The 14,059-nt window shown below is 48.6% G+C and overlaps 1 protein-coding gene across 18 annotated transcripts in view; it reads left to right on the top strand.

Moving 5' to 3' along the window:
• CUX1 (cut like homeobox 1) overlaps positions 1-14,059 on the top strand; it is a 468,585-nt gene that overhangs the window by 244,143 nt on the left and 210,383 nt on the right. For all 18 annotated transcript variants that reach the window (XM_009202775.2, XM_009202774.2, XM_009202776.3 and 15 more), the window contains one exon: positions 12,277-12,355. In XM_009202775.2, the coding sequence (XP_009201039.1) occupies positions 12,277-12,355 (79 nt within the window). The remainder of the gene's footprint in view (positions 1-12,276; positions 12,356-14,059) is intronic.

Raw genomic sequence — 14,059 nt, 5'->3', positions numbered from 1 at the left:
ACAACAAAGGATTTAGAATATTCCATAAACTGAGTTGATAAAACAGTGGCTGGGTTTGAGAGGATCCACTCACATTTTTTAAGAAGTTCTGTGGGTAAAAATCTATCAAACAGCATTGCATGATACAGAAAAATCTTGTGTTAATGAAAGAGTCCATCAGCGTAGCCAATTTCATTGTTTTCCTATTTTAAGAAATTGCCACAGTCACCCCAACCTTCAGTAACCACAACCCTGATCAGTCTAGCAGCCATCAATACCGAGGCAAGACTCTCCACCAGCAAAAACATTACAACTCCCTGAAAGCTCAGATAATCGTTAGCATGTTTTGGCAATAAAGTATTTTTTAATTAAGATATGTACATTTTTTGAGACATAGAGCTATTACATACTTAATGATATAAACATAACTTTTATATTCACTGGAAAACCAAACAAATTATGCGACTTGCTTAATTACAATATTCGCTCTTTTTGTCATATTTGCCTTTTTTTTCTATTTTTGAGACAGTCTCACTCCAGGCTGGAGTACAGTGGCACAATCTCAGCTCACTGCAACCTCCACCTTCTGGGTTCAAGCAATTCTCATGCCTCAGCCTCCTGAGTAGCTGGAATTACAGGCATGTGCCACTACACCTGGCTAATTTTTTTTTTTTTTTTTCGTACTTTTAGTAGAGACAGGGTTTCACGATCGTGGCCAGGCTGGTCTCAAAGTCCTGACCTCAGGTGATCCACCTTCCTCAGCCTCCCAGAGTGCTAGGATTACAAGCGTGAGCCACCACACCTGGTCTGTTTTTACTTTCTTATGGTGGTCTGGAACCAAACCTGCGTTATCTTCAAGGTACGCCCATATATTGATCTTGCATTGTGCAGTCTTGCTGAATGTGTATGTTTTTATACCTTTACAATTTTTTTTATTGTACGCATATATTATCTACTCACAACAATGGTGATGTAAAAATCTCAGGTAGGCATTTATCCCCTAGGAAGCCTGCCCCCCACACCCCCACCGGGATTTACCCAAGGGAGGTAGGGTAGGGGAGCATTACCCCATCTTAAGCTTTTTGGGAGCAGCAGTAGGAATCTCTGTCTCCCATAGGCTGGGATAGAACACCACCTAGCGCATCTTAGCCTCCTTAAACAACTTTATTGACAGAATGCAGGAAGAAGTGAAGCAGGGGTGAGCAAGCAACCAGCACCTCCTTCCTCTGAAGAGCCTGCTGCCGGCAGGTTTCCCTGTTGTCTAAGCCGTGATCTGCCGTACTGGAGCATTTACTTGCTCATTCTGGTTTTGCACTGTGGGGAGAGAGAAGACAGCTAATCTTTCTTCCCCAAGACAGCCTTTCAGATAGATGTTGACAGCCAGAATGGCAGACGTACTTGGAAGGGCTTCGTAAACTCAAGGAGAATAGAAATGCTTGTTGCTTTTTTTATCATCTTGGCTTTTAATCTTGTGCTATCCCCTGCCACAAATCTCCTCTATGGATCCCACATCCTTTCTCCAAGCCAGCAGGTTCTTCAGGGCCTCTCTAGTTTTCCTCTTAGAAACTTTACTAAGTGGGGCCAGGCGTGGTGGCTCACACCTGTAGTCCCAGCACTTTGGGAGGCCAAGGCAGGTAGATCACTTGAGGTCAGGGGTTCGAGACTAGCCTGGCCAACGTGGTGAAACCCCATCCAATAAAAATACAAAAATTAGCCGGGCATGGTGGCGGGTGCCTGTAATCCCAGCTACTCGGGAGGCCAAGGCAGGAGAATCACTTGAACCCGGGAGGTGGAGGTTGCAGTAAGCCGAGATCATGCCGCCTCACTCCAGCCTGGGTGACTGTGAGACTTCATCTCAAAAAAAAAAATTAAAACCCTCAAGCTTTGGCCTGCGTAGGTGTCTCTTTCGGACAGCACCCGGGTCAGTCTTAGCTGACTTCTAGCGTTTCACATGGCCCTTCAAACCATGCTTTGCTGTTGAAAACATTCTACAGCCAGACTTTGAGTAAGACAAAACTACTCTATCATATCCCTGCAGCTTTGTTGATTTTTATTGGCCTATGGTCCGACAGAGCTCATCGATTTGAAAATTCTTTTAATGGCCTGTGTTTATTTCTGAATCATTAGCTTGTAAACTCCCGGGGTATACAGGCTAGTGGATTGTTCTTGAATATGCCATTGTCACTGTGGTCTTAAATGTTGCTTAGGGGCCGGGCGCAGTGGCTCACGCCTGGAATGCCAGCACTTTGGGAGGCCGAGGCGGGCGGATCACGAGGTCAGGAGATTGAGACCATCCTGGCTAACACGGTGAAACCCTGACTTTACTTAAAACATACAAAAAAAATAGCCGGGTGTGGTGGTGGGTGCCTGTAGTCCCAGCTACTCGGGAGGCTGAGGCAGGAGAATGGTGTGAACCCAGGAGGCAGAGCTTGCAGTGAGCCGAGATCATGCCACTGCACTCCAGCCTAGGCAACAGAGCAAGACTCCATCTCAAAAAAAAAAAAAAAAAAAAAAAATGTTGCTTAGGGTCCTGGTCCTCCAGGACTTTCCACATCTTGGCTTCCTGCTTGGTTTTATCATGATGGGGAATAACCTATGGTGTGGTCGAAAGAAAGGTGCTGACTTTGGATTTATTATTGAAGGTTAGTGATGTTGACCTGGTTCCTATCCAGACAGTGTCCAGTGTCAGATACTTGATGTAGGAGGTTCCCACATTTATAATCACAACAGCTCAACAAGGAGGGAGTTACTACCCTCACTTAATAGACAAAGAGACCAAGGCTTCAGTGTGTATGTGTGTGTGTGTGTATATATATATATGTGTGTGTGTGTATATATATGTGTGTGTGTGTATATATGGTTTTTTTTTTTTTGAGACGGAGTCTCACTTTGTTGCCCAGGCTGGAGTGCAGTGGCATAGTGTCTTGGGTCACTGCAACCTCCACCTTCTGGGTTCAAGCAATTCTCCTGCCTTAGCCTCCCGAGTAGCTGGGACTACAGGTGCCCACCACCACACCCGGCTAATTTTTTTGTATTTTTTAAGTAAAGTCAGGGTTTCACCATGTTAGCCAGGATGGTCTCAATCTCCTGACCTCATGATCCGCCTGCCTCGGCCTCCCAAAGTGCTGGGATTCCAGGCGTGAGCCACCGCGCCCAGCCAAAGACTTCAGCATTTAAGTAACCTGCCTCCCAGTCACCCAGCCAGTGTGTGCTGGAACTAGGATTCAAACCGAAGTCTGTCTTTCCATCAAACCACATGCTCTTTCCATTGACCATGTGGCCCCCAGCCCCAGTGTGCAATGGTGGATGTTGTATCCCTAGGAGGGGCCAGGGGCCAGGTTCCAAGTAACTTGGTGGGTTTCTGCATCTGAGAAGTGAAGCTGGTGAGACAGCAGTTCCTTCACTGTTTTCCAAGGGCTGCCACTGCTTTGATCTTCACAGCAACCAAGATGTATCACCCCACTTCGCAGATGAAAAAACTGAGGCCCAGATAGGTTAATTCAATGGCACAGGCAGAGCACCTGTTTTATGTTGGAGCTGGAAATCAAACCCTGGTGTGCCAACAGCATGCCCAGGCTCTTGGCTGTGTGTGGCGTGGACTTGCCTACCACACGGGCATGGCCAGGCCCCTGTGGTACACTGGAGAGATGAGCCTTTTTTATTTCAAAATACACAGCACTTCTTGGCCGGGCACAGTGGCTCATGCCGGTAATCCCAGCACTTCAGGAGGCTGAGGCGGGTAGATCACTTGAGCTCAGGAGGGAGCCACTGTGCCCGGCACTGTATGTTAATCTCTTAGAGATACGGCCAACTCTTGAGATCTGTAACCATCAGCTTTTACTAGATTATGCTGCAGTAACAAACAAACTGCTACAAATCTCAGTGGCCTGTGGCAACCAGAGATCATTTCTTGTTCATATTTCATGTTGGCTGGGGGTTGGCTGTGACTGTGCCCCAGCCCTGTGGGTGATCCGCATTCTAGGATCTCAGTAGAGGAAGCAGGTCCTATAGGGTCCTCGCAGCAGAGGGAGGGAGCACACTGGCTCTTAGATCTTAACGCTCAGATAAGACACCATCACTTAGATACCATTGGCTAAAGCATTTCATGTGGCCACACCTGACATCACTGGGGAGGGAAAGCGCCCAGGAGGAAGTTGCTGTTACACCACAAGTCACGTGGCAGTGGGCAGAGATGTGTGACGCCTCCTCCAGGGAGCCTGGATGGTAGTTGGGAGTGGCAGCAGCATATTCCGTGTGACTCCGGGAACCCACAGCACAGCCCCGCTGGCACTCACGTGGTTGGGCAATTTCTCACCCCTTCCATAGCTCAGAGACCTGGTGGATTTCTATGAACTCATTTTCCAAACCTAGTTTTTATACTATCATAAGCAGGTACTGATTGAGAGCTAGATTAAAATACCTTCCTATGGACATTTGTCTTTATCTTATTTTATTTGAGACAGGGTCTCACTGTCACCCAGCTAGAGTGCAGTGGTGCCATCATAGCTCATTGCAGCCTTGACCTCCTGGGCTCAAGGGAGCCTCCCAAGGAGCTGGGACCACAGGCATGCACCACCACACCCACTCAGCTAATTTTTTATTTTTTGTAGAGACAGGATCTTGCTACGTTGCCCAGGTTGATCTCGAACTCCTGTGCTCAAACGATCCTCCCACCTCGGCCTCCCAAAGTGCTGGGATTATAGGCGTGAGCCATTGTACCTACACATTTGTCTTCAAATGTAACGCTTAGCCGGGCACGGTGGCTCATGCCTGTAATCCCAGCACTTTGGGAGGCCGAGGCTGGTGGATCACTTGAGGTCAGGAGTTCGAGACCAGCCTGGCCAACATGGTGAAAACTGTCTCTACAAAAATACAAAAATTAGCTGGTCATGGTGGCAGGTGCCTGTAATCCCAGCTACTCGGGAGGCTGAGGCAGGAAAATCGCTTGAACCCAGGAGGGGAGGTTGCAGTGAGCCGAGATCGCACCATTGCACTCCAGCCTGGGTGACAGAGCGAGACTCCTTCTCAAAATAAATAAATAAATAAGTAAATGTAACACTACATTTAAAAAAAAAAAAAAAAAAAACCTCAACCTTATGAAAGTGATGTTGCTGAACACATAACCGTGGAATCCAGTAGCAGCCATTAGGGCAGATGTGCGGGTTACCGCAGGAAGACAGCTGGAGAGCGCTGTGGGGTGTGTACAGTAGAGAAAGACACCTCCCAGGAGCTACTACCAGCCAAGTGACTGTCATCATCTCACAGCACACCAAACAAATGCTTACTACACAGATAACTCTTTACATATTAAGCATTTCTTTTTCTTTTTTTTTTTTTTTTTGAGACGGAGTCTTACTCTGTCGCCCAGGCTGGAGTGCAATGGCGCGATCTCGGCTCACTGCAACCTCCTCCTCCCAGGTTCAAGCGATTCTCATGCCTCAGCCTTCTGAGAAGCTGGGATTACAGGTGCCTGCCACCACATCCAGCTAATTTTTTTAGTTTTAGTAGAGACAGGGTTTCACCATGTTGGCCAGGCTGATCTCGAACCCCTGACCTCAAGTGATCCACCCACTTTGGCCTCCCAAAGTGCTGGGATTACAGGCGTGAGCCACCATGCCCAGTCAAGAACTCTTTACGTATTGAGCATTTTCATAAATATGTATACCTGGATTCCTGAACCGTTGGGTCACATCTGCAGACCATGCAGTTGGCCATTGCAGAAGATATTAAAAGCATATTAAACACCCACTGTGTGCCCGTGCTTGGGAGGAAAGACAGTTGACGCTACAGCTTAGTTTTCCAGGAATTCAGGATCCCTGAATCAGTCAGCCTTATCTGTCATCCTAAAACTCCAGGACAGCCCCAGGTGGTGGTGGGAGTGGCCGTGGCTGGGAGATGGATCTGCTCTGAGCCTGGGGATCAGGGTAGCATTCCTGGGAGGCGCCTTCCAGGCGGAGGGGAAATTGCTCATGTGTTCTGGGAATTGGGAGTGACTGGGTGTGGCAGGAGTGTGAGGCATGGCAGGAGGTGAGCCTGAAAATGAGGCTGATCCCTCAGAGCAGGACAGGTTTTACCCAAGGCCGCAGGCCAGTGTCTAACCGTCTCTAGATCCATCCCAGTTTAGCTTCTTCTAAATGGTTTTGTGTCTGTGCGATAGTGTGTGTGAAATGGGGTTTTGTTATGTTGCCCAGGTTGGTCTTGAACTCCTGGGCTCAAGCGATCCTCCCACCTTGGCCTCCCAAAGTGCCGGGATTACAGGCATGAGCAACGGTGCTGGCTCTAAATGGTTTTAAGGGCATGGTACCTACCTCAAGCTAACATGCACGCAGGCACAGCAAGCCGGAACCCTAGCCTAGGATCCTCTCTTCAGCAATCCTTGCCTTAAGACCTCGCCTCAGACGTTTGCTCATTCAGATCCCTCCCTTTCTCAGAGGCAGCTGTGTTACCAAGCCCTGGCTTGCACCTCCAAGGCACGCAATGAATGGGCTGGGCTCCCTGCAGGATGGCCGCGAGGGGATGGGGGGCCAGCATGAGCATGAAGATGAGCAGGATATTGTCCGTTCCTCTCTCCCTCCCACGCGTGCTCTTCCTGGCCAGTAGTCATGTGGACATCTGGGGGGAAGCTGTCATGTGTGGCAGTCACTGTGTTGTGTCTGGTACTGGGGCCCTGGCCAGGGTAGGTCAGTGACTCGTCCAACCCCAGGAGGCCGCTGCTGTCTCCTCGAGCAGATGAGGTGGGGCTGGCATTCAAAGCTCTGGCTCCCTCCCCCGCTCCAGACTCAGAGCAGCCCAGGAACCCAGCTCCAGGTCTGGAGGAAGTTGTGTGTGCATTGGGTCTCACAGCATAGATGGGTTTTGAGTGGACGGAGAGGCTAGCAAAGGGTGTTTCGAGTAAGCAAAGCATGGAACTAGGAGGTCACCGGCTGCAGCAGGGAAGTCACACGAAGGGACAACCCGCCGCCGACTGGGTGAGCTGCAGAGGGAGGATGGACCGAACTCCAACTTCAGGGTCATTCTGGTTTTTTTTTTAAGACAGAGTCTCGCTTGGTCATCCAGGCTGCAGTGCAGTGGCTCAATCATAGCTCACTCCAGCCTTGAACCCCTGGGCCCAAGTGATCCTCCCACCTCCCCGTCCAAGTAGCTGGGACTGCAGGCGTGTACCACCGTGCCTGGCTAATTTGTATTTCGTAGAGATAGAGTCTCACTCTGCTGCCCAAGCTGGTCTTGAATTCCAAGGCTCAAGCCCTCCTCCCACCTCGGTTTCCCAAAGTGCTGGGATTACCGGTGCTTGCCACCATGCCCAGCTCATTTTTATTTTTGGTAGAGATAGGGTCTCACTCTGCTGCCCAGGCTGGTCTTGAACTCCTGCCTCCATTTCCTAAATTGTTGGGATTACAGGCATGAGCCACCACGCCCAGCCTTGAGACCCATTCTTGTCTATGCGGCTGAGGGGACTTCATCATTTAGAAAAGGATCTTTTAAGTAGTCTGTTTTAAGAAACCTCATGGTCTGTTTGCATACTGAATTAATTAAACTCATCAGCCTGACTGTGTTCCTCAGGACTGGGCTGGAATTTCCCTGTGTTAGTGGAGGAGGGCACGCAGAGAGGACTGAGAGTCATGGTCCCTGTGATACAGCTCCAATGAGTGGAGGAACACTAGGGTTTTTGGTTTTTATGCTGGTTTAGATAAAACGACACAGACACACATGGAGTGGTTGTTTTTTGTTTGTTTGTTTTGTTCTGAGATGGAGTCTCGCTCTGTCACCAGGCTGGAGTGCAGTGGCGTGATCTCGGCTCACTGCAACCTCCGCCTCCTGGGTTCAAGTGATTTTCCTGCCTCAGCCTCCTGAGTAGCTGGCATTACAGGCACCTACCACCATGCCCGGCTAATTTTTGTATTTTTAGTAGAGATAGGGTTTCACCATGTTGGCCAGGCTGGTCTCGAACTCCTGACCTCAGGTGATCCACCCGCCTTGGCCTCCCAAAGTGCTGGGATTACAGGTGTGAGCCACCGCTCCCGGGTCAGTGGAGTGGTTTTAAAACCCCCGTGTCCATGGGGCTGGGTCCTTCTGCTTGCTGTAGGGGAGAATCTGCTGTGGCCCTGTTCCAGCTTCTGGTGGTTTCCTGGTCATCTTCCTCTTACAGATCATCAACCCAGTCTCTCCTTCATCTCCCTGTAACATCCTACCTGTCTATGTGTCTGTCTCAGTGTCTAGCTTTCTCCTTCTTATTGGATCCTATTGGACGAGGGCCCAGGCTAATGACCTTGCCTTACCTTGATCACCGGCAGAGACCCTAGCTCCAAATAAGGTCACCTTCACAGGTATTGGGAGTCAGGACTTCATCGTCTTTCAAGAGACACAGTTCAGCCCGTTACAGCCCCGAAGTGTGCCGTGTAAATTACCAAACCCCACATCCCCGGGAATAACCCAAATGGGAGACCGGAGGACAGAGTTCAGGATCCTTCCAGATCCCAGCCCTTGCCTCCAGGAGACGCAGCCACCCGGTACCCTCAGTTGGAATACCTGGGAAGTGAGGGGCCCTCCCTAGGCAGATCCTAAGCCAGAAAGAGAAGCCTCTGTGTGGCCGTTAAGTGGTACGGACAGCAGCCAGGGCGTCTGCCCAGCTTTCTGGACGGACTCTGCTACCCACCTGCCTCTCCTAGAACTGAGCCCCAGGGAGTGTTCCAATTCATCCGGAGAAGCAACTCTAAATCCATTGCTTACTCCAGACATCTATAATATGCGGGCTTAGGTACAGTTGAAACAGTGCCATTTAGACAGTTCCCAAAATTTGTAATAGATATTGAGAAAGGTACATGATACGACAGGGAAAGAAAGCACAACGCACAATCTTACGTATAGGCTGATTTCAAGTACGTACATACACACGTGCGTTTTAAGCTGCTTGATTGAGATATAATTCACATACCATATAATTCACCCATTTAAAGTCTGGAATTCATTGACTTTTAGGATATTCACAAAGTTGTACGGCTGTCACCACAAACAATTGTAAAACATTTTCATCACCCCAGAAGGAAATCCCACACCCGTCCGTTGGCATCCACCAGCCCCTCCTTCCCATCACCCCCAGTCCAAGACCACTCTTATGTATAATACGTCTCTCTTTTGTTTGTCTGTGTGTCTGCATTTCATGTAACTCTTTTTTTTCTTTCTTTTCTTTTTTTTTTTTTTTTGAGGTAGAGTCTTGCTCTGTTGCCAGACTGGACTGCAGTGGTGCCATCTCAGCTCACTGCAACCTCCACCTCCTGGGTACGAGCGAAGCAATTCTCCTGCCTCAGCCTCCTGAGTAGCTGGCATTACAGGTGCACGCCACCATGTCCGACTAATTTTTGTATTTTTAGTAGAGATAGAGTTTCATCACCTTGGCCACGCTGGTCTCAAACTCTTGACCACGTGATCCGTCCACCTTGGCCTCACAGAGTGCTGGGATTACAGGCGTGAGCCACTGTGCCTGACTGAAACCTTTTTTTTTTTTTTTAATATAATTAGAAAAAAATATTAGAAATAAAGACTTGACAGTTTGACTCCTGCCTGTGAGTGGCAGATTTTAATTATACTTTTAAGTTTTTTTCTATATTTTTGATATTTTTCTGATCACACAATAAGCATGAGTTGCTAATAATGGGGGAGGGGGTTATTTTAAAAACAAAGGGCGGTCTTGTCATATTAATAGTCCTTGTAAGCAAGGCATGGTGGCTCGTATCTGTAATCTCTCCTGACCCCCGAGGTCAGGAGTTCAAGACCAGCCTGGCCAACATGACGAAACCCCGTCTCCACTAAAAATATAAAAAATATTAGCTGGGCGTGGTAGCGCACTCCTGTAGTCTCAGCTACTTGGGAAGCTGAGGCAGGAGAATCGTTTGAACCCGGGAGGCGGAGGCTGCAGTGAGCTGAGATTGCACCACTGCACTCCAGCCTGGGCAACAGAGCTAGCCTCCGTCTCAAACAAAAAGTCCTTGTAGATTGTTCTGAAACTCTACTTAACACCAAATTCCCAACCTTGTTTTTTGTTTTTGTTTTTATTTGAGACAGGGTCTCACTGTGTTGCCCAGGCTGGAGTGCAGTTGTGTGAACACAGCTTACTGCAGCCTCAAACTCCTAGGCTCAGGCAGTCCTCCCACCTCAGCCTCCCAAGTAGCTGGTATTACAGGTGCATTGCCACCCTGCCCAGCTAATGTTTTTTGTCAAATTTTGAAATTTTAATTTGTAGATATCTCATTATTTTGCCCAGGCTGGTCTTGAACTCCTGGGCTCAAGCCATGTTCCTGTCCCTGGCTCCCAAAGTGCTGTGATTACAGGCGTGAGCCACCACACCTGGCCCAGAATCACAGCCTTATCTTATCGGGTTGAGGGGGGTCGAAATGTGTCTGAGTTCCAAAGAATTGACTTCAAATTTGAATCTTGGTGCACAGCTTGTTAGAAGGTGGAAATGCTTGCATTGCACTAGGCTGCTATGCGTTCAGTTTTCTAGGCCCAGCTCCCACCAGCCATCGTCCCCCAGTTCTGAGCACCCCACATCCTTAATCAGGAGACCTCTTTCAGCTCTTAACAAACTGCCCGGTGGCTCAGGTGAGAGGCCCTATAATTAAACCACATCCTTTGCCTCTGTAATAACATCAGAGACAGCATAGTTCTAGGAGGGGACAGACGGAATATATAATTTCCTGTCCTTTGCCTGAGCCAGTATGACATTGGTACATGTGCAATCTTGCATGTTTCGGCTGTAAAATGCAATCTGTTGTCTCAGCAAGTGTGTAGGTAAGCTGAATATTCTACCAGGTTGGTCCAACCATGGCAGGCTCTTTGCATATGCGTCCAGCATAGTTGATGAACAGACGTCTACACTAGGGGAAACTGGCTCAGCTAGTCAGTTCACAAAACAAACCAATCCTGGCCACTGTCGCAAAACCTCGCCAGTTGCCTAATCTGGAATCCCGGGCACCGTCCTCGATTCACCTTGTTCTTCTGGGCCTCACGTCAACTGTGTGTGTCGCTGATCTCTCCATCCGCCCTCTCCTCCTCCTCAACACCCCCAACCACTGCCCAGTGCATCTCACTCGGATGAAGGCAGTGACGTCCGACGGGTCTCTTCCTCCCTGCCCCCTCCTGTGCTCTTTCCACCCTGACCACTGCCCAGGTGATGAGGGTCTCCCTGCACCATGTACCCTTGTGCCCCTCAAAATCTCACCCCACTTGCTTGTCCACCTGCATCACCCACAGCTCCCGCATATGTATCCGCATTCCCACCCGGCAGATTCTCGCAGGTCCCCTATGCCCCATGGTGTGTTGTAGCAGTGTTGGTGGACTCTTAATCTGGAATGGAGCACAAGTTGACATGCAAATAAGTGTCTTAAAACAGAACACACAGGCCAGATGGCCAGATGCGGTGGCTCACGCCTGTAATCCCAGCACTTTGGGAGGCTGAGGCGGGCAGATCACCTGAGGTCAGGAGTTGAAGACTAGCCTGGCCAACATGATGAAACCTCATATTTACTAAAAATACAAAACTTAGCTGGGCATGGTGGTGGGCACCTATAATTCCAGCTACTTAGGAGACTGAGGCATGAGAATTGCTTGAACCTGGCAGCCAAAAGTTGCAGTGAGCTGAGATCGTGCCACTGCACTCCAGCCTGGGCAACAGAGCAAGACTCTGTCTCAAAAAAAAAAAAAAAAATTAATGAAATTCTTTGCTCCCGGGATTTGAATGTGTTTGTCCATTTACATGCAGTGTCTTACCCGTCCACCTGGGTGAAATGCTTTTAAAGACTCTGCTCTAAGGTCACGACTTTACTGCCTGAAGGTCTGTTCTCCATGTCCCCAGGGATTTAATTACTTGTTAATTACATACCTGTCTCCCTCCTAGACCCTGAGCTCCTGGGGGTAGGAACTGTCTCTTCCTGCCCACCTCTGATCCTCAGCAGTGTCTAGCACATGGCCAGCTCTTAAGTCAGTACTTGGAGAAGAAAAAAGACCAGGAAGGGCGTGCCAGACCATTCTGTATGGAAGATCCACCCAGTGTTCCCTGCTGTATAGTGAATGGCTCCATACTCTCAAATCTCTGCCCCTCCCTCGTTTACCTTCATGAACAGGGTACTGTTGTGTTTGCAGGCATTTCCTCTAAGAGGTTGAAGCCCAGTTGTCAAGCATCTGTGCGGAGGAATCAGACTTCCCCCTGCTACGGGAATTCACTAGATGTGTAATGCTTTGTAAATTACCCCTTGACAAATATTGAGCTCTTTGTTTTTCTTTCTTTCTTTCCTTCCCTTTCAGATTGATGCACTGAGTAAAAGAAGCAAGGAAGCTGAAGCAGCTTTCTTGAATGTCTACAAAAGATTGATTGACGTCCCAGGTAAGCCCCGGCACTAATGGCCCACCACTTGGGGGCATTGTGTCTGGTGAGTCGGTGGGTTTTGGGCCCATTCTTCTTGGCTTTCCTAAGGAAAATAAATATGCCATCAGTGGCAACTTCCCCCAAGAAACCAGGGAGTGCAGGACACATGAATTCTCCACAACCCAGACTTTGGGTATGAAAGGAAATTGGATGTACTTGTTGAAGTACTCATGTAATCTCTAGGGGATGACTTTGTAAAAGCAGAGACCCAAATCTCTGAGGCTACAGCATAAAACACTACGCGTACTGCAGAGAAGATGCAAACCCGATGTGTGTGTGCTGTGCAGAAGTCCCTCGTACTTTTAAGACTTTAGGAATGGCCCTACTAAGACACCTGGAGTGTCCCGCTCCCCCTGCCAGGTCATCCAAGATCAGTGGCCCCTGGACAAGCCCTTCACTTAAGGGTTATGGGCAGAGGTAACTGATAATCCTTGCAGCTACAACCAAGTATATAAGTTGTTTCTTTTATTATTTTTTTCTAATTTTATATATTTATTTTTGAGACAGGGTCTCAGTCTGTCGCCCAGGCTGGAGTGCAGTGGCGCAATCTCTGCTCACTGCAACCTGTACCTCCCGGGCTCAAGCGATCCTCCCACCTCAACCTCCCAAGTGGCTGGGAGGTGCGTGCCACCACACTCAGCTAATTTTTGTGTTTTTTGTACAGATGAGGTCTCACTGTATTGCCCAGGCTGGTCTCGAACTCCTGGGCTCAAGCGGTCCTCCCACCTCAGCCTCCTAAAGTGCTGTGAGGTTATAGGCAGGAGCCACCACACCCGGCCCTGTTTCTTCTTCTAGAGGGATTGAAGAATTAAAATTTAAATAATGTTTGTGAGGCATTCTGAGAAATGATGGCTTCCGATTATTTATTCTGGAAAAGTCAGAAGGCATGTAGAGTGCCTTGAACTCTCTGGTCCTGTTTGTGGGTCCTCCATTGCCTTAGAATCTCGAGTAAGGTGATGGACATAACCATGTGGGACCCAGCTCAGCTCTGGAGAGATGCTTATCAGATAATTAGGAAAGTCACTTGTTGCCTTTCTCCGCCAAGCAAGGAATTGGAATTACCACCACCCTCCCCTCCCCACCCATTACAGTTGTGCACTTGCCCTTGTTAGCAATTCTCTGAATATCATTGACGTCATTAGAGCTACATTAACAGAGCGAGGCAGACTCAGGTCTCCTTTGTACCTGTACTTGTGTTCTAATTCAGGTCCACCACGGGCTTTGCTGTCCCCTCTTGGAGCTGGGATTAATAGAGGTCACACCAAACACTTCGGACAGGGAGTTGGGAGACCCAGATTCTCCTTCCCTGGATGACATTCCTTTTCCTCTCTGAACTTCAGTGTTTTCATCTGTAAAATGGAACAGGGTCAGGGAACAGCCTAACCATAGAGAATGGTTTGCTTTGTTCTAAACTTTTGCTGTCTTGGGAGCTTATCTAGTTATTAGTTCCAAATTCTAGCCTTTTGGTTTTCTATGAGAGTTTGTATCTGACTAGGAGTTCCTTGAAGAGCCTGACTGAGCCTCACGAAGAGGCTCCTTCACAGTAAAATGGATCAGTGTTACCGCTGGAGGGTGTCCAGGTTCTTGGTGTTTTGAGCAATGAATTGGACAAAATGCGCAAAGCTAGGAAAGAATGAAGCAACAAAAGCAGATACTTACTGA

Source organism: Papio anubis, chromosome 4, assembly GCF_008728515.1.
Source record: "Papio anubis isolate 15944 chromosome 4, Panubis1.0, whole genome shotgun sequence".
In the NCBI taxonomy this organism is placed as follows: domain Eukaryota; kingdom Metazoa; phylum Chordata; class Mammalia; order Primates; family Cercopithecidae; genus Papio; species Papio anubis.
This window is presented reverse-complemented; position numbering and strand designations above follow the sequence as displayed.